Here is a 27,582-nt window from a genome sequence, read left to right as displayed (position 1 = left end):
GCAATAGCTGGTAGGTACCTAAAACAACCTATTTATACCTATAGTGCATTTATAAAAGACATGCACGCGAGTTGCATGTCTTACAATCTTTTACTAGAAGATAATATTCTATAATAATATGTAATATGTTATGTTGGGATGATTAAAATATTATGAATTTGACACTTTTAAAATATATAAAAATGAAATGATTTATTTTTAGGTTCTGTAAGTACTTACATGTTTATTGTAGTTGCGTATCTAAAATCTAGAACAGTTCCTTGTGTTAGTCAACACTTTTGAATATACTTACATACAACCAATTTAAAAATATACACAGATTGGTGTATGAGAAGAGTTCAATGGTAAATTCTGACATTGAAAATTGCATTGAAAATATTATGTAAATATGGTTGATTTGAATTAATTTCATTCTTAGGTACCCATGTTTGATGTTTATGTGTACAAAATGTATTAACTTTTGAAATATTAGATCATAATTATAAAATTTAAATAAAGTATTTTTTTAAAACTAGTTGAAATTAAAAAGTATTAAAACTGGTACAGAAATAATTTATTATTTAAATCCTATCTGTAGCTATGTTGGGAAAAATGATTACAATAATTGTACTGTATATTATATACCTACCAAGGTTCAAAACGTATCATATAAGTTAGTATTAAATTATACACTAAATTTGCAATTAAGTTTTTTTTGTAACAAACACAAAAACTGTGAGTAATAATTATTCTTTGAAAAAGTTTTTATTTATTAGGAATTAATATGATAAATTGTATAAATCGGTAATAGGTTCCACTCAGGATCATCATTGTTTGAGTGTCAATTCATTATCAGTTTAAATGATGAACTGCAGGCCCAGCCGACACCTATAATTTATAAATTAGCCATCAGGTATATTATAGAATCTTATTGGATATCTTATTGGTGAAATTGACAACTGTTATCTTACTCTTGAATTTTGATAAAAGCAAATTAGCTTTAATTTCCGAATTCCGTGAACAAACGGAACAACACATAATAATATTATGACCTCTAAACTCTGTGCCATGCACAACTGAAGACTTAGCAAATGCAACAGACGTTGCTATACAAATAGTCAATAAATGGAGTAAAAAAGGAATATAATAAAGCTTCTGTATAAAGCAGGGATGGAAAACGTTATTGATAAACGTTTTAAAAAAGTTATTTTTTTATATTGTTTCGAAATAACGTTTTTAAAAAAATTATTTTTCTATATTGTTTCAAAATAACGTTTTTGATAATTTAGTTTTTGTTTTTTTTTTCTATATATTTTTATAAGTTATTATAGTAACGCGCAATACAGGAATGCGCTTAAAAGTTAAAACTAATTATTCTTAATATTTAAATTTTAAATCAAAATTATAATTTATAAGAAAATTAGAAAATTCAAAATTTCAAGTTAAAAGGTTTTTAAATTTTAAAAGTGTATTGATAAAGACTAAAAAAATAAAGTTAAACACTATTTATTGTTTAAGATTTTTAGAGTAAATAACTAAAAATAAAAACAATCCTGAACATACAATTGTATACAAAATAAAAAATTCGCCTAAGAATCAATAACAAATTTGCTCTTATGTATTGAAACAAAAGTAATAAATGGCTTGGTGTGGCGCGGTCCGTACACTCAACTGCGGAAATGCTCTGAGTGTATGTATCGACCGGTATTGCTAGCTCCTAAATGGATGACCACACAGGATTTTTAGCTACAAATCCTTGTCACACATACAAACGTGTTTTAACCAATTGTACCAACCGTTCCTCCCCCCTACAAACAAAAAAAACAGCTAATGGCCATACTTAAGCTCAATAAAAAAATAAGAAAATAATAATAATAAATAGTAAGTACAAAATAAAGATAAACACTGATAAAAATACAATTTATTGTCAACAGTTATTAGTTATCAGAATTATCAATTTTTCGATAACAGAAATATAGTTTTTTTTTGTCGTGACTCGTGGTATAATACTATAATTTATTTTCACTTTCATTTTTTGATTCCGTTAAGTATTATTTTTTTTCTGTTTTTGAGACTTTTGGTTATGGATTAATAAGTACCTAAATAGTTATTATACCTGAGTGCAGCATGCCAGCAAATACACAATCATAATACATTACACACATATTATGCACGCTTGTTATGGTGTATTAGTAGTGGGTACAGTGACTTGTCGTTCGGGGTTTTGGTGTGGGGGTGGAAAAGTGAATCAAATAACACTTCAAGTTCTTCTTTACTTTCTCTAAGTACCTAGCAATTATATTAATATGTATTCATATCCTTTGAAAACAGGCATAACATTGTATTTTTTTTTACAATATAGGTACCTACTACAGGTCTGTATTTAAATTTTTTGCACCCTGGGTCAACAATATTTGTGCGCCCCCCCCCCCCCCAAAAAAAAAAAATAAAATAAAATAACCAGCTGTTTTTTAATTGTTTGATTATAGTTATTTATTTATGAAAATTTTGTTAAAAACACAGATCATGATGATACATTATTTTAATACATTATATTACTGCCAAAATGTACAATATAAAATTGTACACTATGAAAAAAAATTACAAAAATAGTAGTTATCATTGACAAAATAAGTAAATGACGCCAAATTGCCGTATCATAGTCTTGCAATGTAAGAAGTCCAAGTATAGGTACTCAAACAAATTATTACCGAAAAAAATGTTATTTATACAATATACATCGGCGTCTGACCACCCTCCCCCCTTAATGTGTCAAAAATTGGCCACCCGGGGAAAATGTCCCAGTTGCCCTCCTTCAATTCGGCCCTGACATACTATTGATCACATAGGTACGTAAATAAAAACGTATAGGTAACAAAATTGTAAGCTTATTGCCTAATGATAATTCTAAATTAATTAATAAATATTTGTAACGACTATGGAATTAACATATTTACTTCTGCAATAGGTACTTGTATTGAGCACTTGTGCTTAACACTACGGTATTACTCTGTTTATTAATTATTTTGCGAGGCCTCGATAATATCGTGATATTGAACAAGTCAGCGGGCCAGCACACTATATTAATTATAGTTTTCCCTCTATGAACCAGGCGCCATAATGTGTGTCTACTGTGTCATAATATACTCATATACAATTTTCATTCAGCAGAAGTTCTGCTGCAGAACCAACTTTGTGTAATGTGTTGTTAGCTTTGGTATTAGAGTGCTTGGTCCCTAATAAAAAACTTCAAATTAAGAACATTTTCTGTGTTTGTACGTTGGATTTTTTGGATATTTAAATAAGCGAGATGTGAGAATTTTTAAACTATAATATTTTACAATTCTCTAATTAATATAGAAAATTGAAAGCCATCATGACAGGTCTTATAGGTAGGTCGTAAGTATATAGTTTATTGTTCAAACACAAGAATTAAACATGTACCCATATATTGTATATTATAATAGTCGTACACTCGTACATGGTTCGTCAAATTAAAGAGTTGTAAGCGTCGAATAACAAATTAAAGCAACTGTTACGTATATTATATATATATTAATATTATATAATAATAGGCGCGAATAGCATACATTTTTTGTATTATCACTACCAACGAATAACGATAGTGATAATAATTATTAGTTGCATTAAAACTATTTTAATAATAACTAGTCACTAGAATGAGATATGGTATATTGGTATGTCAATTCGAATATAAATTATGTATCAAGTAACAACTATCAAGAGTCAAGACTCAAGACCATCGACCTACCGGTTTCGGGTTTCCGCCTTCCGGTCTGCTATTTTTTTGTAGCGAGTAGCGAGTGGCGGTGACCGGACCGGGACGTGTAGCGGCGCTACGGCGCGGCGGCGTTGTAGAACACGTGTCCGCCCGTACACGAGCAAAATAATATTCCCCGCAGGTAAACGCACTGTGCGTGCGGGCGCGCGCGTCATGTTTGTCGCACTGGCTGGCCCCTTCCCTACACCGCGGCCGCCAAAAAGTCGACTACGACGTCACCACGTTCCAGCGGCAGCCGCGCCGCGATCCATGTGACGCACTGACGCCTTGGGACGGATCGTGCGCGTCGCGAGGTTCGCGGTGTAACGTGCCGCCGCCGCAGTGCTGCACATACGCACGCGCGTTCTCGCATACGTGTTTTACTATTATTACTATATCGTATTTTCACGACCACGTCCGAGTCTGACTCTGAGCAAGAGTACACTTTCCGTTCACAGGCACAGCCGATAGCACGTCGGTTCATCAGTCGCCTCAGACGGCAGTCTCTTCTCGCACCCACACTCGCACGCGCGCACACGTTAAAACGCATATTTCGTGCAAATCACAATAACTTAATAATATTGTTGTTATTATTCAACTGTCGATAGTGTTTTTCATATACTCCGGCGTCCACGCGTTTCGTTTTCAACTCGGTCGTCGGTTAGGTTGCAACAGAGCGACGCGGCCGATTCCACACACCCCCGTTGTTCCGCGCTGCCAGTCGTCGTCGTCCCTCACGTCCCGCCGGTATTATTTGCCCACCGCCGAACTTTGTGGACGAATAAACACCACCAAACACATTAAACCTACCTACCTATTGTACGTTAGCGGGACAACCGTCACACGGAATACTACGAACACACGTCGCAATGGTCCGCCTTATGATGCACCCGGAACCGTCCAACTACTCGTACGTGTTCGACTTCGAGGAGAACTTCCACTACGAATGGACGCGGCAGTGGATGACCGAGAACTGGACCAACGGGTTCTACTACTGCACCATCTACGCCATGCTGGTGTTCGGGCTCCGGCGTATGATGCGCGATCGTGCCGGCTTCCGGCTCAAAGGGCTGCTGGTGCTGTGGAACGTGATGCTGGCCACGTTCAGCTTGGTCGGCTTCGCCCGAACGGCGCCCGAGCTGTTCCGGGTTCTCAACAAATACGGACTGCACCACTCTGTGTGCGTCACCAGGTAAGCGATGATCGGCCCACGTGCTTTATGGTGTGTGTGTGTGTGTGTGTGTGTGTAATTGTTTTTTCTTAACCTCCGCATTATTATAGTAGTAGTAGTAGTAGTAGTAGTAGGTATTTTTGTAAAATTCTTTTGGTAGTAAATTGTGATTAACTAATAAACATGGGTGAAACGTCTTCACGGTGACGTGTGGTTCTTTCGGGGTTTCTGACGCCGCCCCCGCTTCAGTATAGTTGTAGATAATATGACTTCCACGCGTGTGGTCGCGTTTTTCGGTTCACTGATAACACGCCGCCGGTCTCCCCCCCGGCCTAATTCAATAATAACACCCACCTATATAATTTAATAATATTATGATTGTACAAATGGCTTAAGCCTTAAACACTATGCTTCCCCGACCCATCGGTTGGTTCTTTCGGGTGAAAGCTGCGATTGTTCGTCATTACGGTTTCACTTTATCATCGTGTAATGGCCGTTAGGTTTACCGAGCTCAAGCTCCTAATCACACCGTTGTTTCACACATGGTGAACGGCAATACTTATAGACTTTTATACCAACACAACTTGTGGCATGTATCGTCATTTAAATTTTTTTGTAAATGCTTATGAGTTATGTTGAATGTTGATGTTTTAAGTATTTACTATTATGTTAGTATGAAATTTTGAAATTTTATAGGTTCTAAAGTTGATAAGTTAGGTACTGTAGATAATATATAATATGTAATTTAAAAGACAGCTTTTTTGGGAACCTTCTTATATAGTTCACAGTAGGAGGTAGTGTTCATAATTTTAATAGGTAGGTAAATAAATGTTTTTTATTTTAAATTGACTTGTTATGTACCTTTATATCATAATTTTTTTATATTGCAACTAGGTAGGCACCTACTTACTGTATGTTCAGTTTAGTGCTTTATGTCTTTAAAGAATATAAGATACTTTTTATACACTTCATATCAAGTACTTTTAAATATTATTGGTTTGTATTCATCATAACATTTAGTATATAGTATATCTAATACAAACCACTGAATACAAATATTCAAATCTATAATATATTCAATCTACATATGCGCTAATTTTAAATAGGTATATTTTATATTATAGGTAACCAAGTTCTGAATAACAATTTTCCAATATTATTCATTCTTCAGATTAACCTAATTAATTACCTATATTGTTAGGTTAGATCATTATAAAAATAATAACCTTAGTACTCAACCATTTTTTTTTGTTATTGTGTTACTAATTTACGTTAATTTATGAAGAGTAAATAATCTGGCAAATAATGATGTCAGAAAGTTGTCATTTACATTTTAATTATTTTGAACATGAATGATATATAAACTTACTTCATATTGATCCTAATGCCTACTTTTATGCGTATATATTATCTCACAGGAAATTGTTTGTATTCAAACTTGAATTGAATATTTAAAATATTTCTTTTATACTCATATCCTTGGAATACTGGTTAATAATTCACCTTCAAAACCGTTTTACAATTTAATAGGTACCTAGTTAGTCTACAATAAATTCTCATCAATTTTATCCTTACTCATATTAAATGTCTATTACATATTATAAATACATAAAGGAACACATACCTAACATATTTAAAAAAAAGTATTTAATAATATACCTAATACACAATTTTCAATTCAATTAGCCACGTTTTAAAAATTTAAATTTTGTGAAACTTTATGTGGTTTTTTCATATCTAATTTAATTGTTTAGTAGGTAAGGTAGGTACCTGAATAAAATAATATGATTGTAAAAAAAAGTTAAATGAGTTGAAATACCTACCTAATTTAAAAAAGAGTTTGACGTCATCAACTATTCTTTTTGATAAAATATTTAGGTAATTACTATATAATCTATATGTAATTATATCATATTTGCTGCCAAATTGAGGGCCGAAGTGCATTCTTTTAGTTCTAATGAATCATTTATAGGTAATAGGTATTACTGTACCTATTTGTAGTATACCAGTGTTAATGATCTCAGCTAATCAGGTTGATCTTTCATCTTTAATCTTAGGAAATATACTGGGCAATAACAAGAATAAGACATAAAGATTTTCATTTATCTATTTTTGTGAGTTTAATTAATTTTTATACCACAATATTATTTATAATGTAACAAATAAGAGTATGATTGACATGATATGGAATTCTTTAATATTTAAATTGTATGATTTTGTCAGTATATATAAAATATTGATATAGGTACTAAAAAATTAATTGGTTTAAATAATACTTCCGACAATTTAATCAAATTATTTTAATCCACCTGAATTTATATTCCTTTTATAAAATAACCTACATTACAATTAGCCATAATAGATTGGTAATAATACCTACATAATTAAAATTATATTTTTGATAAATAATTCTTAAATGTAGGTTTAGGTAGGTACCTCATATCACAGAATAAAATAATATGTAGAGTAATATACTAATATGTGATTTGCTGATTTCAATGAAATGAAAATAGTTTAAAAAAATGTTTGACGAAAGTTGAATAATATTTTGATGTTGATTTATCACTGATTAACAAGATAAATGAGTTTTTGAAGTTAATTTTTGATACTTTTATGTTTTTCAAAACTCATATCTCTATTTGTTTATATTGTTAAATTATTATAAAACTTATATTATACTATAGTTATAACTTATAATTATTGTTATTTTTATCATAAAATAGCCTCATTGGGCAATATTTTGGGTAATATTTAGATTTTTCTTATATCATAACTTTAAAATAATATACTTAAGTACCTGAAAACAATTTATACTTTTAAGTAGAAATATTTATCTTAATTAATACAACATAAAAAGATTACCTATTCAAGAGTCAGAAATATTGTTTTCTTTAATTTATATAAAAGCTCTCAAATCACTTCAATAGTTAATTTAATAGTTTATTACCGATTTCTGAAAACTCATTTTTACCAAGTACTTCACGACAGATAATAATGTTGGTGTGGCGTTCTCTACAAAAACTTAAGTTCTAGTCCCTAGATAGGTAATTAAAACAAATTTCATATTTTGGTGTCAACTAAATTAAACTTAGGTAATTTTATTTATACTGATTTCAGTTCAAATATACCTAATAAATATATTTTCATAGTTAGCGTGACTGGAAATATATTATAATATTTATCTCTTGTGATTTCACCTATCCATGATGTACAATTTTATTAGTTTGAATTATAAAATAAAATTAAGTAATATTTTTTTATTTATTTTCACCATTAAAATATTTAGTGTGACTGCGTTGCGTATAATATGTGGGCAAAAATCGTGTGATTAGATATCAGCAATAATAATAGTGATATCGACGTCATTCACGTCATTGAAATTTTCCGTAACGTTGTTAGTAATAAGTATGATGAGTAATAACCAATAAGTATACAGGTAATAATTACTAAATAAGTTACTAATATTAATTCATAATACGACGAGTATTATTTTTTTACCTCTTGCGACTTATGCAAGTTCTATATTCAATGGATTTTATTTTCCAGTGCATCTTTGTATATTTTTGTTTTTTGTTTTATTAATATCATAATTACATAATATTGATATGATGATGTCATTCCTTAGATACTGGGATGTAACTAAATAATTAGTAATTTTAAATTTATTTGTCGATATGTAAATTTTTAATACTCTAGACAAACTAAATTCTAATATTTTCAGTCTCTTTTGTATATCATATTCGCATAATTTAATTGTACAATTTAAATTTATTTTCTTATTGGCTTTTAGTGTCTGTTTATAACATGTATATATTGATATAATATGCTGTGAAATTAGGACAATCGTTTAAGTAACGTTTATCATACCTTGCTAAAATAGCCTATCGCAGGCATGATTCTATAAATACATAAATATAAGAGGTGCTATATAACGTGCGACGAGCATCGCTATTCATGTAATGTAATTCAAATACAATTGAAATGAATATGCAAATGTATTTTTATTAAGATAATGAATATTACCTACTAAATTAGAATCACCGGAAACTAATTGGTAAATTGTTTTTTTTTTACTTTAAAATATTACGTTACAGATTGGTTATCTTAACTCATAAAATGTGTCAAAATAGTTGTAGCACTTAAAATACTGAAATGAATACTTTCAAGAAATCAAATATGTTTTAGTCAATCGATCATTAATTTTTTGGTTTACTAATTGTTATTTTTCTAAATTTATGAACTATTATAAATGTATTTTGGTAGGTATATATAATAATAAATAATAATGTAATTAACCCTTCTTAATGTATAAGTAAAAATAATCTAAATAAAAAAATTGTATTGCAATAAAGAATATTTTGTAATACGAAAGCAACTAATATTTTATTCTTCAGTTGTAATGTGTTATCTTCTATGTTATTGTTATCACGTGTCAGTCATCAATATTCAATTATTTATCATACTTTATTTTATATTGTTACTATATATTTGAAAAATTATGGGCGTTTTCACTTAATGTATTATAACTCAGAGGAAGTAATGTTAATGCTGTTCTATCTTATGTGGTTTAAAAATGAAAAATAAGGCTATAATTCTATTTGGTCGTAAAAACGCGTAAAAAAAGTCTGGCTAAATTCTAATTTATAACTATCAATATAAAATATTTGTGAATAATAATGCATCTATAATTGATAGTTATTACTACTTCCATTTCTATTCCACCCCAGTTCGTTGTGATTAACTACGAGATTGGACAATCAATGACTAGTTTTCTTACAGTATATCACTTTTCAATTGAATATTATAATAATAATAATATAATATGTTATTCTTTGTTACCTACATATTAATTTTGTCATCTTTATCACCTTACCTTCTACGATTTTATTTCGTAGGTACTTATTTATATTGTATTTATACAATATATTATAGTAGAAAATGTACTTATTACCGTATACCTCAGAATCAGAGTATGCCAATTTTTAGATTACCAGATTGGGCCCGATTAAAATATATTGTGACCAAGTACATGATTCAACTTTTGACCATTGACCCTAGTCTATACTTCTATGTATCTATTTAGCACCCCTAAATAAAAAAAAATTGTAAAATGTTATCATCAGGTACAATATTCATATCATTGGCATTGCATTTTGGTATACAGATAAAAAAACGACACTACACGGGCAGTGTGAACCCGGCTTAAGTTAAAGAAACTATTATTTATATTATAGGTTTTATTAATTGATATTTAATATGGATTATAGTTACTTGATAGTAGATTGTTACTAGGTAGGTAATTCGCGAAATAAATTATTATTTAATTATGTTTCTATGGCATTTATTTTTAGCTAAACATAATTAATCATTTCGAAGAAAACATTTTGATAATTTAACTTAATTAGCATAATATCTTTTACGTTTGAATGGTTTTTTAAAATATTTTATACTTTATAATTATGTAGGTAGGTACCTATTTAATTATCAATTTGTAATGGCACTAATAGATTCTAAATAAATAGTTTAAAATAGTTTGAGAAGGTTTTTAAACTGGATTATCAATTGGGTGTCGGTATAAGCCCGATTGGATTAAATTTTCAATAATTTCTAACGTATTTTAATATTATATTACCTATCGGGGTTAATTATATTTTATATTCGTCGAGGTATTCGTGCTTTTTCATAACAGATTACCGACTTGTTAAAATATTACAGGTGTTGCTTACTTAGATAGTAAAAAGCAATAATAGAAAATTGGGTTTGCATTATAATTCTCTCGATAAATTCAAATGCACACGTCAGCAGATATTGTTGCTGTGAATGTTTTAATATTTCTATGGCCTTCCTGTTTCTATTAATTGTTGACAAATAAAATGTTTGTATTTATGCTTTGCGTGATATTGAATTTTGTGGGAGAATTCCTCTCGTAATAATTGTAATTTTTTTGATGCACTTACGTTTTACTATAGTCTCATAATATACAATTTAATACATAATAAGCATACTGTGAAATAATATATAAAATGCGTCTTTTATTTATTTATTCCCTATGGTATGTAGCCATGTAGGTAATTAGGTTTCATAGTCAAATTATTTGAATTCACTTCACTAATTCAACGCAATAATTTACCAGTTAAATATAATGTATTGCATTATTGAGCGGTATACCTACGATCATTTCAAAATTCTTATCTTTGAGTTTAAAAAATACATCAATTGAATTTCTACGAATGTGAAGAAATGATTCATTTATTTTTTTACTTTGTTTTTTTATGAAAAAGTTGTTAGGAATCGAACATATATTTTTTGAGACCAAATTTATAGATATATATTAAGGCGGTTGAAAGTGGACCGTTTTTTAGGGGTTGAGTATAGGCAATATGTTATATTCATTGAGAATTGCTGTGTGAGTGTGTGTGTAATAACTGATCATTGGTGTGCGTTAGTTCCCCGAACGCGTAATTATTTCGTTTTATCAGTAAACAGTTCAACAATAATTTTATTACCGTCACACCGCGCATTGTGTTGACAAAACAGGTAGGTAAATACAACATCGTACTTACATAAAGTATAATGTACCTAGTTCATAGTTTTATCAAAAACATAATCATTATAAATTATATATTGACAACAGTAAGTCTTTAAAAAAACAATTGCTTGTATTATATTATATTGCTACATAAATGTATAATTATATATTATATTCTTAATATACCTTAATTTAAGCCTTCTATCTTTTAATGTTTTCCTTAAAAACCCCGGGACTACAGTTCCAGAAGAACTTTTACGACGAGCTGACATGTCTACAATTCTATTACAATAGTTTCTTAAAATATGGTTCATACATTCTATTTTTTTTACATCTATGTCGTAATCTGCATAAGGTTTAGAAAGTGTTAACTTCTTCATTATACTTGAATCTCCATCTCCAATTAATTTATCATATATTAAATTATGCATAGTCACACTTTGACAGAATCCCTCGACAATTATATCGGATTCCATGGCAGTAGAAGTCCCATTCCAATTTTTAAAACACTGATGAAATGGTGATTCTTTTTCACTATTTTCATTATTTTGGCAAACTGAACAGTGTTTATTACGTACGCCCATAAAAAGAACTTTGTTGATCCTATACCCAATGATAGACGCCTAAATAATAAATTAAACATCAACGTAACAAGTGTCTAGTAAAAACAAAATAAATAATTATAGATGTATCTACAGTCATTCGTTTTTTAATTACAATAAAATAAGAAAATTGTTACATGAGAAATCGAGTAAATATCAAATGTTGTAAAAATATAAATTTCAGACGCTCATAAAAATTTAATTTAAGTTTCTTCTAGACATTTTTTTTTTTGATAAAGGTAGGCAAACTTATGAGTAATCTTATATTACATTTTCAAATCTTAGATTTAAAAAGAAAAATTTTTATGAATTCTCAACTCAAAATAATTTACTATTTTTCGTGATTTTTCCGTATTTTGTCAAAATTTGATCTTTAAATGCTTATAAATAAAAACTGTGACTAAGGATTTTTAATTTTTTTCATCTGCCTTTGAAACAATAACCTAGGAGCCTTCTATTAAATTTTCAAGCTTTTTTACTCAACAGATAAATTTTTATTGATATTTATAGAAAAAAAAAACTAAAAAAATTGAAAACTGACAATGGCCGTAAACAGCTCAAAAAGAGTCAAAATATTTTGTAAATTTTATGGTGTATAGAAAATGCTAATATAAACATTCAGTAAAAATTTCATGTCTCTACGGTCATTTGTTTTAGAGTTACACCAAAAACCAAAATCGATTTTCTCGAAAACCGATTTTGCGTAAAAATTCCCGTTTTTCCTTAATTTTTCTTTTGTTTTTCACGTCGCTTGTGAAAACTACTGGGAAATTTTTACTTTTGACCCCCCAAAGTACCAACTAGATTCACTTTCCTATCAGAAAAGTTACTATTGAAGAAAATCCAAGCACTTTTACTGTCCTAAAACGTGATGACAGACACAAAAATAAAAAAAAAAACACACATCATTGTGAAATCAATACATTCATCGCTTCGCTCAGAATCTAAAATACCACTGAGATTTAAAATAATTATAATATCGCATTATTGAACAACTTTTTAACTGATTATTGCTTATTTCTGAAACGTTATTGCTGTCGTCATTGCCGAGTTCTTGAATTTCTTCATTTTTTTTTGTAAATTTGCCAAATTGTGTTTCAACTTTTTTCGTCTTATGAATAATTTAGCTCGTTTTTTATTACCAAAACGCCAATTACTCATTTTTACCACAAGAAAATAAAATTGGTAGTGAGTACAAATAGTGCACGGACTGAATCACGATGGCATAATATACTAAATAATATTTTATTTAGCAGCTGTGTATCATTATAATATTATGTAATTGATTTCTTATCGCCCGTATAATAGTCGCGGCTAAGATTCTCGGAAATCGGTATAGCGTACCTACGCGCAGTCACACGTCACTATATTTTGCAATTGAAAATGTTTGAACTCCTATGTGGCTATGAAAGTCCCAAAAAGCGAAAGAAAAATTCACCCAGTACCAAAAGCCCGATTTTAATTTTGAAAACACATTTAAATTCATTATTCTGTTTTCTAGGTTATGTAGGAAATGGATTTTCGATTTTTTCTATTGTTTAATTAATATAGTACCAAATTAATTTTCTTTTTTTTCCAAAATTCACTTTTACTTTATTGTTACTAAAAAACATAAAATTATAAATTAATTTCCTACATAACACAGACAAGGAGTAAACAAATCCAAACATTTTTTCAAAATGAAAATTGGACTTCTAGAAGTGTGTTTTTTTTTCTTTTGCTTATTGGTCTAAATGCACGAAAAAACGACCCACTTTCAACCGCCTTAAGTATAAAATTTAAATTTATTTTAAATTAGTAATTATCATTCAATACAAAATAGAGCAAAATATATAGACATTTATCTGTTAAAAAACTACAGTAAAAAGAATAGTCAAATGTCTGTTTTAATCGTGTAGGTACTTAAACAATTTATCGAAAGAAAAAAATCATTAAAAACTGAGTTGATGACGTGCGCGTTGATAAAATTCATAAAAATAAGACGTTGAACCGCAGCAATAACGTTCGTTGTACCTATTTTAAACAAATTTTTTCTCCGCGAAAAGTCAAAACGAGAAATAAATACCTAATTATACTAATTATTAATTAATAATAATTAATTTGTATATATTTTACCGGTGAATCATTCTGAAAATCATTCATTGTTTATTAATATACTGTTTTGTATATACAACATCAAGTAGAATTTTGCGTTTTAATATTGAATAATATATGGCACATGACAATTTCGGCTCAAAGAATAATATAACCATTGAATATAAACCTATAAATACTAGGCAGTATAATATTATCAATAGTATAATCATTACCCTGGTCATCGGTTAATCATCAATCATTTATTATCATTTATCATTCCTTATCGGTTAATCATATATTCATGTGCCTATTTAGTATAGGTTTGCCATAGACAATTGATGTTTAAATAAAATGCAGTTAATACCTAACTAATTGTATTACCAGCCTATAGTATCATAAGTACTTAAGTACTTTGTACTTTAATTGAGTCAAACCGTTAAGAGGATGTCAGCGCACTATTTGTTTTCTCTCTTTGACCCACGCGCAACATAGACAAAACGCATTTGCCTAAAATCGTTTTTTCTATGTTTTTAAGTAATCTTAGAGTAAAATCAACCATTACAAAAAAGATAGAAAATAATATTTTAGAGGGAATGACATATCAATTTTATATTTTATTGTTATTTGACTTTTATTCGACTTTCAAAATAAACAAAAAAATGTTGTAAATTTAAATGATGTTTAAATTGTTTTGAAACAATATTTAGAGAAATCGATATGCCATTCCCTCCAAAAATATTATTCTCTATATTTTTTGTAATGGGTGAATTTACTCTACGATTACTTACAAACATAGAAAAAAGGTTTCTGCGCAAATGCGTTATGTCTATGTGGCGCGTAGGCCAGAGAGAGAAAACAAATAGTGCGCTGAAATCCTCTTAAATATTTCGTAATCCGTGTGTGTATTAAAATAGATTTTATATCGATAACAGTTAGTTTGGAAAATTAAGGGTAAAAAAAATTCTCTTATTCTATCAGTTAGTCCAAACGGTCAAAACATGGTAAATCGTAACACCATGTAGTTTTAAAATAATAATTAGTACCTACGTGCAATTTAATAACCGCTGCAGTCTGTTTTGTGCTACACAACGGTCTTCCTTTTTAGCTCATCGAACTCTTTCGCATATATTTATAACAAAACGACCTTTGAGACACACATTGCCTACATGTTTTTTATTTTTTAAATCGAGCAGACAGCAATGCAATAGTTGTGTGGTCAAGACAATAATACATACTATTCTCAAAACCTATAAAACTCAAGTGATTTATTTCTTACAATTTATATACAGCGAGGTCGCTGTACTATATTTTTGGTCACTCAAACTGACAAAAATTTTATTTTATCGGTCAATTTTATTTTTTTTTCAGTTTTGAAACACAAATATTAAAATTTTACATCGTTTTTTTCTCTCAAAGACTTCTAATCCTTTTCTACTAACACGAAATATAAAAGTAATTATTCAATTACTGTTCTTTATCTAACAGCAGCGTCTTCCTATTGGGTACTAAACTTAAGTGCTTTTCTCACCTTGCAGAAAAAAAATATTGGTACAATTTCCATGTTAAGGATATAAGGTTCTGAGTTGTGTTTAAAGCGATCATAATGTGATAGGTACATTATAATAATATGGTACATTACTACGCATTGGTTATTCATATCTCTCCGCCCTAAATTTAATATATGTACTTGACTATTTAATTCAGAAAATAATATTTCTAGGGACTAACTTTTACGATTATTTATTTTAATAGGTACCTATTAAAGACGTTATATAATTTCAACCATTATTTATTTCCTGTTTCTATACAATTTTAAATATTCACACAATCTACTTTTAACGCAAAATTATAATTATAAATGTCTGAAAAGATATGTCAAATATTTTTCTATCAAAAAACGTTTAAGTGTTGACTAATTATAGTTATTGAGTACACCATTGGGTGAAACGTGTTGTTGTTGTACTGTTGTTACGGGGGCATTATATTATATTATTGTTAATAATTTTGAGTTTTTTTCAATAATAAGTAAACAAAACCTAAGTAAACCTATGTCAATAACGTTGACTTTCAAGTCTCAACTCTCATTTTGTTTCAAATACGCCAAACCAGTTTGTAAAAAGATCTTCTTCCTCCTCCTCCTCTACATACTCTACATACTTCGCTGTCTGCACCCTTGTTTCCGATAATGTGCGACGAATTGTCATCGAGGAATAATGGCCATAAAAATACTGGTGCGCGTTGTAATCATGCTTAATCATCCGTGTTTGGTACTGTATAAATTTCCTATCGTCCTATTGTATTGGTTCATCCGAAGGTGGTGGTCGATCTCCGTACGTACACTATTTGTCTAGTTTTTCTGTTCCATTTGTAGCTATCTCATAGACGACAAGGTGTCCGGGTTCTGGTCGTGGGTGTTCGTCCTGTCCAAGCTGCCCGAACTGTGCGATACCATATTCGTGGTGATGCGCAAGAAACCGCTCATCTTCCTCCACTGGTACCATCACATGACCGTGCTGATGTACTCGTGGTTCTCGTACTCAGAGTTCACGTCGTCCGCCCGGTGGTTCGTTGTCATGAACTACTTCGTGCACTCGATGATGTACTCGTACTACGCGGCCAGCGCCATGGGTTACCGGATGCCCAAGCAAGTGTCCATGTTCATCACGGCCAGTCAGCTGACGCAGATGCTGGTCGGCTGTTTCATAAACTACACCACGTTCGGTTACCTAAAGGCCGGTGGCCAGCAATCTTGCCGGGTGTCCCAGACCAATGTCACGGTGTCGTCCCTGATGTACTTTAGTTACCTGTTGCTGTTCGGCCAGTTTTTTTACAACGCGTACTTCAACAAATCCAAAAAATCGTCCAAGACCAAACAACAGTGATCACGGAAGACATGTGTTATTATTACTTTTTAGTTATTATACTTACTGGTTTTTAACAAAGTGCTATTATTTATTATTATTTTCGAGATCAATTCGCTCTGCGACATATTTATTTACAAATTAGACTTATTTTTCATTTTGGTATTATTATACATTACTTAGGTATTATTAAACATAATTATCGTTTTTTTATTTTATCGAAGCGTTATTGGGCGATTAATTGTATTATTTTTGAATTTAATATTTTTTTTTTCTTTTCTTTTTGTTACATTTAGGAAAACGTATTATTTTTCCTTCTTAGACAATATTTGTTTTGGTTTATAAGCTTAAGCAAATTTAATCTTTACCTATTCCAATTACTGATTTAATTTAATTTAAATTTTATTCCTTGAAAAAAGTAATGTCTCTAAATGAACGAGGTGTCGAGGTTGTTTAGGCATTGTTGATAGATGGATATGGGCGTACAAGCCATATAATTTAGTCTTAAAAATAATGTTGTATTTGCCATGTATTTTAATATTTTTGTTATTGTTTAAAATTGTTCTAAATTGACTGTTGTTTTTTGTATAATATATTTGTTGTAATTATTATACAATTTCTTGCAGTAATGAATTGTAATTGTAATTCACCTATAACATCAATTTTGGTTAATATTATTAATTTTACAAAACTGTAAAGAATTATATTAAGTTATAACCATTCTATTAGGTTACTACTTTTTAGTAGTAAAGAAGTCAGTTTGAACAGTGAACATGAGACACTATACTCGTATAATCATATATCAACGTATATCATTTATAGGTATCGATTAAATTCGTATCTTACTAATGTATGTTTAATATAGGTATGTAATATACATATACTAAGACACTATGTATGAATAATATATTGTCATAGGTGTACCCACACGCGATTTGGATCATTTTAGATGGTAAAATACTAAATACTGCCGTTTATTTTACCTACCGGATTATTTTTATAAAATAATTCTCAGTATGTTTGATTCGGTGATAATTTGAGGATAATTGAAGTGAGTACATTTGTGAACTTAATATATTATTTGTGGGAGCATATCTGTGGTCATAATTAATGACATTATAAATTTATTTACATATTTTATATAAGGTATATTTTTTATTTCTATTTACAAAATCCAAAAAATCCTTGGTTCATTTGTCTAGTTTGTATGGTTAAGACATTTTTTTTTGAAACAATTTGAATATATTTTGTTGATAAAACATTCCCAACATTCCGTCAATCGTTTTGAATGATAACAAATGGGATTTCCTAGTTTCTACATTTAATCAACTTCGTTAAACAAGTGTGGGGGCTGCAGCTGGTGTTCAACTCTCTCTCGTTTTTAAAATTAAACGTAGAAAAATTCCAGTTCTTGAAACAAGTATGCTTATTTGTTGTAAAATATAAACTCGTTCCGTTTGCTATTTGCGGAAATCACATAATATGTGACCCTGAGACGATGTCCCCCGAAAGTGTGCTTATACGATTTCGAAAACCAGCGCGCATCATCCAAGAGGATGTGGTTTTTCGATTTAGTTTGGACGAATGTGTAATCCAAATGCACGTGTACCTTACTTACAAATTGCATGACGTTAGCTTACACTGATCGAACAATATTTGCGTTATAAAATGGTCCGTTATGTAAACATTCTATATACTGAATGTTTTTATTACAATTTCGGCTTGTGAAATAATGGTACGTTATTTTCTCGACTAAAGGTAGGTGTGTATAGTGGGATAGAGTTTTTACGAAGCACACGTTATTATTGATACACACTACAGTATAATTTAGGTGTTTAAGCGTTATTAACTTATAAGGTTCCAATGTTCTGTAATTGATGTAGCGATACACAAAGCAGCGTATACTTATAAAAATATGCATCAAGTATAATATGTATTTCCATGGCAAGGTTGTGGGTGAAAACATCGCTGTTGTGCGGTGGTATATATTTATATTTATGGTTATCCTTAACCGCGCAATTGCGGACGTAATAATAAACAATATAATAATACTTTATTACTGCTGGAAAACCGAACGTCATATTATAGTATATTAGCTGCTAGCTGCTAGCCAGTGAGTGTTGTCTGTAGAAAAAAAATTGCGTACTGTGATAGCATAGGTAATCATTATTTAGTAGGACAGTAGGTGCTTATGTAATTTGTATTACTGCCATTCGGATCCGTAGCGAATATAATGACATATTCACGTGCCGTATAATGATAGCGCCGCCGCATCGATTATATCGACGTTCGAGCGTTCGACGCATTTCCGGTGACGGAGAACTGGTTTCTAAAATTGCGGTTAGGATTTTTAGGCCTTCGTCTGGAGAAGGAGTATGATGGTTAGTCCAAGAAGTAGTTTGTTCTGAATTGTACGTTTTATTATTGAGGATATTTGGGCCCAAGTCAGTTCTTATTCACCATGTTTCAAATTGTGAGGTTGTTGTAGTTATTTATTATATTACAACCATTGTTCTATGATTACAACCGTGGCCGTGGTAATGTGGTATTCGTTATGTGTCGATTATATTTTAACAACCATTGATTACTATTTGTCTATTCCCTACGTACAATTCTAGTATTGATCAGTCTCGCTAAGTAATCTGAATACTTTTATTTATTTAGTAATTTACAAAAATACAAATTATATAATAACAATTTATTACTATAAATTTGTGATGATACAGATTTTTTTATTATACATTTATTTGTATACTCGTTACTAGCATTATTATTCATTGTACTAATATAAATACTTATTTGTATATTTAATACTATGTTCATTATTATCTATAAACGTTAGTTCCCAACCATTCCAAATCTGATATAAATTATCTGGACAAAAATAGGTTAATTTAACCTGCCTATAACCTATATGTAATATTCTTTAGAATATGTATTATGAATATATTTTCATCCAATTATTCGAGTTCGTATTCTGATTTCTAAACCAAAATATTCTTTACATTACTGGTATCGATTGTGTGACAGGATGTGTCTTGACGCCCAATATTTAATCAATGGCGATGATAATCGCATCAGATATCGGAAGCATTTCGAACTGTGCGTCAATGGGTTATTGTTATCAGTGACGTTGCGAAGCGTGTATCCACAAATTAAGGAAAAATCCACGTTTATTTTATTTTCTAGATTTGTAAATAGTGGGGTGTGTACGCCTACTTATAATATGACTACACCTATTTTATGTAGTAGGTACTTATGTGCGCAGGTATCAATCATAATCATAATACTACGTTGGTGTATGGTAATATAATTTATCATGGTTCAAGGTATTCTTTTAAAAGTGTTAGCGTTTTTGGAAATATTATTTTCAATAATTTTAAGTCTATAAAAAGCATTTTATATTTCATTTTGCATTTTTATCGTAATTATTTTGTTGAAGTCAAATATTTGTTTGGAATTTCTGCATTTACAAATCGATTTTTGAATAAGTTCCTACCATTTACTTATATTATATCTAACTGTATTATTTTATTTAAGTATTTAAAAGAATTATAACAATTATGAAAATTAATACGCAATGAGTTGGTATTTCACTGTCAAAAGAATCGCCCTGTATAGTGAATAATATGTTTACCAGTGGCAATCGTAATATCAGTCATTAAAACACTGTGTAGGTACCTAATACCTATATAATAAAATGTTTTCTAAAAATGATGACTATAATTGTTTGAAGGATACGGATTCCTTTCCAGCTGTTGAATAGTTTTCTGTATAGATATTATGCGCACTATTCATTTAACTCATGGTCGTCGTTTTGCAGGGTTGTATAGTGTATATGTTACGGGCAAGGTCCAAAAAAGGTTAATGCACATATTACCCGGATAATGTGAACCTTATGAACAGTGTAATGTATACATTATCCACCTTAAATATGTATTATCCAATTAATTTATACATTATCTGGTGTGCTGTGGATATAAAGTATTTGTATTGTAAGTATTTGTAAGCACGAATTTAAAATTTGTAAGTCATCCCTCCATTAATTATCCTTAAAAAGAAGTTGGCCGTGCTTTATCAAGCTTTTTGAACTTTTACAGTTCCTAATCGTCCGACGCTATTTGTAAGTATTTGTAAGCACGAATGTCAACTGATTTTTTATCCTATATAGGTTTTTTTTAGATTTTTATGGAAAATTAATTAAATAAAGCCTAGTTAAATTAAAAAAAATATTTTAATAGGATAAAAAATCTTATATTAATATTATATTATTATTTTTATGTATATAGGTACAGGTAGTGTTCACATTACCCGGGTAATGGGTAATGTGAACACTAACCGTATTTTGTACTTTACCCGTAACATATACAAATTAATTGGCAAATCTAGATCCAAACTTTTGGAGTGGGTAACTATTTTAAATTATGGAACGTAGGTATATTGAGAATATTTATTTTATCTTTAATTTATATAAATGAACGCCCTTATTATCATGTTTTTCAAAACTATAATTTCACACTGTTTATCTTTTCAATTAATAACAAACTAATTGTTATATATTATAAAATATATCATATATGTAGGTATATTTTTATTTAAATAACCTAACCAGCTTACAATTTTTATAAATTAAACTACCTTATAATAATCTTTATACTTTAATTTAAGCAAATTATCCACACTAGTAGTAATCTGAAGAGTGAAGACTCATCTGAAAATCATTTTGGTCTTACAAATTTTGAGTGACGAAAATGGTTGAGAATTGAGATGTTCTCACCATGCGTAAGATTCGCAGAAAATTTGAATCACCCATTATTTGCCTCGTCGGTTACGTCCGTCCGGTACCAACCACTTTGTTCGACCGACGACCAGCTTTTTTCCGCCCCTAAAACGATTGAACATACAAATATTTAACAATACATTATTGTATATGAAAATCTTGAACACAAAAATGTTAACCGTCTAAATGTTGAACTTCGGTTACGTTTAAAGTTTGTAAGAGCCGAGCATGAAGGAATTATTTCTAAAAGTTCTATCACCGCTATGTAAGACTCGTTTACACATATGGTAAGCGCATTATAATTGTTATAGTGCCATCGCCACGTTCTATCCGGAATATTAAGTAAACATATGATAAATGATATGATAAACATTGCGTGTTGTACGTTTTTGTTATCTAAACTACCCACTGTCCATTTAGATAACAATATTAGTCTCTATTGTTTTTAGGAGCGTTGAAAAGGACTAGAAGGGCGATAAATGAATGAAAAATATGTCTTCTTCTTATATTACAAATTAAAATTAAATACCTACTACATGTCCATATTATGATTCCACTTAAGTAAATCCAAGCCTGATATTAACAATCTTGTTTAAGAGCATCAGGTTCTTCCTTCACATTAGATACGTTTTAATTTAATTTAAGTAAAAATATTTTTAAATATTATGTTAAAATATGTGTTTTGTATTAAACATGGGATTTTGAACTCAGATATAAGATATAGGTATGGTGTACTTAAATATAACAATTACAATCACTAGTTACTGTTTTTAAGATGCACTACGGATGGTAAGCTTAAACAATTTTGGGGTGTTTTAGAAAATGATTCTGAAAGTGGGCGGTGGATTTAATAAGTTTGAGAACCTGTGGTTAGGTAAACCAATTTTAAAGCGAAATATGTTAATTTTTAAATTGTTATAATTTGCATACAAATTGATATATCGTAAAAAAGCCAACATACAAACACGAATAATGTTCTTAACTTTAAGTTTGTCAATTCATTCTAATTTACTATACCTAACTACAAAAGCTTATTTCTGCTGAATGCATGTCTGAGTCTGGGTCAGAGAGAGAAAATAAATAGTGCGCTGACATCCTCTTAATAAATTATAAACTAATTCACGAGTTGCGTACTATACCTACCTATTGCAATTATATTACATTTATTTCATCATCGAGGTATTCAATTCACACTTACATTGTAGGTACATTAAGATTGGTGGGTAGTAATAGATTTTTTCAATGCTGAATTTTTTAATGTACCTAAATGGTTTTTTAATTGACGCCGTTGACTCTTTATGAAAATATAAACTACACAGTCGCATGAATCACACAGAATCTAAAAATAATTATACTTTTTGCTACTAGCGTAGATTTTTTTTAAAAATTAGACAAATAGGTATATTTTTTTTACTCCTGCTCCGAATATATAATTTTTGACGCCAGTTACACCTAATAATAAAACTAAAAACAATAGCCTGTGAGAGAGTGACGTGCGCAGATGTAATTGAGGGTTGCGTTTCATCTAAAACCGAAATACGGTGAGCCCTACCCACCCGAGCCATACATACAAATTTTTGTCACACGTGTGTGGTTAAATATTAAAATTGTATAGCGGTTTGGCGTCTAGATACACTAATGCGTCATCTAGAACCGAATGGTAAAAACAAATTGAATCATCGATGTTGATGTTAATTTTACTATCAATATTTTATCATTCAATGTTTTAAAGTGGCCATTTCTCACCACCAGGCCTATCCCACGTGAACTGACAAACCACAATTTAGTACCTATTTAATTTAGTTTTAGATATTTAAAAAAAACAATTGTTGGCACTATACAATTTGCATGAAAATCTTTATTTATCTCTCTAATCATTTGGTTTTTTCCACTCGCAGCTACGTTGAGGATGACCCTGTGTCTGGTTTCTGGTCGTGGCTGTTCGTGCTGTCCAAGCTGCCTGAACTCGGTGACACGATATTCATCGTGCTCCGCAAGCAGCCGCTCATCTTCCTGCACTGGTATCATCACATCACCGTGCTGCTGTACACGTGGTTCTCGTACATGGAGTTCACGTCGTCCGCCCGGTGGTTCATCGTCATGAACTACTCGGTACACTCGATGATGTACACGTATTACGCGGCGCGGGCCATGGGCTACCGGCCTCCCAAGCAAGTGTCCATGTTCATCACGGCCAGTCAGCTTACGCAGATGCTGGTCGGCTGCTTCATCAATTACACCACGTACGGTTACCTGAAGTCCGGCGGCCCGCACTCGTGCCGTGTGTCCAAGCTCAACATCACCCTGTCGTCGGCCATGTACTTCAGTTACTTGCTGCTGTTCGCCCGGTTCTTTTACAACGCGTACCTCAACAAGGGCCGTGTCAGCGCGTCCAAGAAATCGTCCAAGCAACATTGATCCCGGACGACGGTGGTTACGTCTTCTTCTGCGGCGGCTCCGGCTGCGGCGGCTACGGTGGCTGCTACTGATGCAAACACCGCTGCTGCCGCCGCCGCCGTGATGCGCCGCCGCAGTGTGATGTGCCGTCGCAGCTGGCCATTGATTTTCAAACACGTGCACTGATATTATTAAATACTATTATTTACGAGATTAATACGTTGCGATAGAAGATCATTATTATTATTATTTATTATTATTATTACCAATGAGACGAACATGTGCTAATATTATTTTGATACATTTTCTTGCTCGATTTCTATATTATTTTCATCCTGTGTTCTTTTTTTTTCTTTCTGTTTATTGTTGTGTAGGAAAACCGTTCGTTTTTTAGACAATAAATATATATTTTTTTTGTATTTTCTACTTAGTTTGTACTTTACTTCCGCGAAGAAAAGTCTCGAGTCGCTGATCGATTATAACGGTGTTGTAAGTTGTTTTATAGGCATTTTTGTTTGAAGTGCGTGTGCCTACATAATAGGCCAACTTAGCCTAATAAAAAAGAAAATATTATTTTCTAAGAACTTACTTTTTTCTTTAGTTTATTTTGTTATTTTGTTCCTTCCTTTTGTACATTTATTACAGGATTCTCAGGGCCCACCTGCGCAACAGCTGGCCATCTTCACTCAATCATGTAGCAGGAATTCCAGATAAGGAGGCCAAGGTCGCCATCCCCCCCCCCCCCGGTTTCAAGTATTGAGATATTTTTAGGATCCTCTAATTTTGCAGCATACATAATATATAAACGTATAATATTGTGCGTTTGAGCTATAATAGTTTTATACTAATAGTTAATAAAAAAAATAAAAATATTGTGCGTACAAAAATGCTTAATATTTTTTTATTTATAACAAAACTGTAGCTACTCTAATTAATTATACCAATAACAAAGAACAATTAAAAACAATTAATATTTATAAGTATGAAAAATATGTTTATAGTTTTATTACAAATTCTTAATATTTTAAAATGATTTAAAGAAAAGTCATCAACTGTAGGTTACCTAATATAATAATGTTTAGGTTTACATTACTGTAAAGATTTATTGAACTAAACCAAGTATGATCTGCCACAATAACGTCTCTATAACTTGGAAGAATTAAAAACAAATTCAGAACGAACAGCATATAAGAAGCTTACGTGGATTCATGATATTGATGTCAGAAAATTATATTTTTAAGTCAATAATTTAAACGATATACAAAAAGCTAGAAAACATTTTTAAATTGAATACTCTTATGAGATGACTTATGAGTGTAGGGCTCGGAACTTAATGCACTTACAACAGTGTTTCCCAACCTGGAGAGGCATACACAGTCATCATAAAGTAAATTTTGTATTTATTTAATTATTTTTATTTTACAATGCAGGGGAAAAATTTAAAATTATTAACGGCTGGTTATCGGGTATCGATAAGAATACAAGTTTTAGGGGTAAAACACATCTTCGCCGGGGTACTTAATCGTTGTATGCCGCTATGACGTCCGTAAATCAATTGTTTTCAATTTATAGGATGGGGGGTGCGAGATTTTGAAAATGGGGGCATAGAATAGAAGAGGTTGGGAACCACTGACTTAAATAGTACTAAATATGCATGCAGTTATGGGCATAAAAAGTACAAGTATGCATAAAAAATATGCACCTTTTTTACTCAACATTTTTGTAAATACGAATATTAAGTAATTTTCATTAAATATTTACTATTTAAAACGGAAAATTTTATGTTAACTTGGGATTTGAAAAACATGATTCAATAATACGTAATGAAAACTCAAAATAAATATACCTTATAATATTAGGTAGGTACCTATTTATTTATTTCATTGCCAAATTTTCAATTGAATTTTATCATTAATCATCATATGCTCTAAAAAACGGTCAAATTAAGAAATATGCTGTTAACTACAAAATCATTAAATATACAAAAATATGAACAATATAAACTTATAATATTTTTTTCGTTATGTGAAAATTAATTTCTAGCTTACTTAGCAATAACTTCAGAGCCCTACTTATGAGTTAGGTACCTATATTTAATGTTTTATGAAAATAAAAATACGATCGGAAAAAATTTTTCTTATTGGAACCTCAAAAATGTGAATCCGACTATGCTTTTGGTTTATCACGTAATGGTTTACTGTTCCTTGCAGAGCGTAGCTATATTTTGGTAGACAATAAATAACCAATTTATATCACTGGGTATTGGGTTCTGTACAGTCGATGTTTGAAATGTGTCAGGTTGTTGTGCGGACAGAATTTTTCAATCGACTCGCGCCGCGTGCCTTCGCAGAGGGCACCTTCATATATTTAAATCTAGTGAGCCTCATACTATATATATATTAAGGCTCTTTATTTAAATTCATTGCAGTGATGAAATCGCGATCATTTCCTCCGTAGGATTGTTGATCTCGAGCTGTATTGTACATTGTTGGGATAGTAATAAAACGTAACCATAGATAACATACCGTGTTCTTCCACAGTTCTTAGAAAAAAATAAAAAAACAAAACATAAGAAATGTTGTACCCTGATATATATATTTATTAAAACTTGAAAATAGGTACGGGCAGACTATTAATTTTAATTTCTATCATTTTCTGACCGTGAATATTTTTTTCTATATTTATATGTAAAAACATTATAGATATGAAATAAAAAATCATTGTGATGAAATATAATTAGTAAAATATAATTTTTATAATAGTTTAGAACTTAAATAACTTCAAATTATAATATAATATAGAAATAATTAAATTATAGTAAATTTTTCTAAATACATATAGGTGCCCAATATTTATTACAAATAACAAGTAACTGAACCTTATTCGTGATATTTTAAACCATGTATGTATACGAGATAAATGAGTTGAACATAATATATGTATATATATATATACATACACTTTATGAGAATCGATAAAATTTGAAAAAACCTAGAATGACCTAACCTAACCTACTAAAAAGACAAAATATTTAATCATGCGTGCTGCGTGTATTATAAGTTATACCAATATTAATTAAATAAATATTTTAATCAGCAAACGAGATTTTCTACTACCCATCAAAATTATATAAATTTATTTATCCCGGTTCTTGTTAAAGAAAAATGTTCATTGTTTTATTTATTTATTCAAATTGTAACAAACAGACCTTATTATTGGTAGGTAAATATAATACGACAAAATCCAGTTGTTCTTGAAACTATAATATTATACTTAGTTCAATGATTAAAAAATCCAGTTGAAACTCGTCACCTTGAAATAATAATGTCTGGAGTAGTGCTGGTTTAAAAAAAAACACGAAGAATTTTGAAATTAGGTACCTATATATACCTATGTGGCTATGTAT

At 30.4% G+C, this 27,582-nt stretch overlaps 1 protein-coding gene across 2 annotated transcripts; it reads left to right on the top strand.

Moving 5' to 3' along the window:
• Positions 1 to 4,041: 4,041 nt before the first annotated feature.
• Positions 4,042 to 24,764, top strand: LOC132949886 (elongation of very long chain fatty acids protein 6). 2 transcript variants are annotated; one of them, XM_061020999.1, is made up of 2 exons: positions 4,042 to 4,952; positions 16,510 to 17,628. In XM_061020999.1, the coding sequence occupies exons 1-2, from the start codon at positions 4,630 to 4,632 to the stop codon at positions 17,018 to 17,020; spliced, it is 834 nt and encodes a 277-aa protein (XP_060876982.1). In that variant the 5' UTR covers positions 4,042 to 4,629; the 3' UTR covers positions 17,021 to 17,628. The 2 variants fall into 2 exon arrangements, with proteins under 2 accessions (XP_060876982.1, XP_060876981.1); XM_061020998.1 differs by lacking the exon at positions 16,510 to 17,628 and adding an exon at positions 23,678 to 24,764 and having other exon boundaries at positions 4,058 to 4,952.
• The last annotated feature ends 2,818 nt before the right edge of the window (positions 24,765 to 27,582 follow it).

The sequence above is a fragment of the Metopolophium dirhodum genome, chromosome 8 (assembly GCF_019925205.1).
Source record: "Metopolophium dirhodum isolate CAU chromosome 8, ASM1992520v1, whole genome shotgun sequence".
Classification (NCBI taxonomy): Eukaryota; Metazoa; Arthropoda; class Insecta; order Hemiptera; family Aphididae; genus Metopolophium; species Metopolophium dirhodum.
The sequence above is the reverse complement of the archived record's forward strand: the minus strand, read 5'-3'. Positions and strand labels throughout refer to the sequence as shown.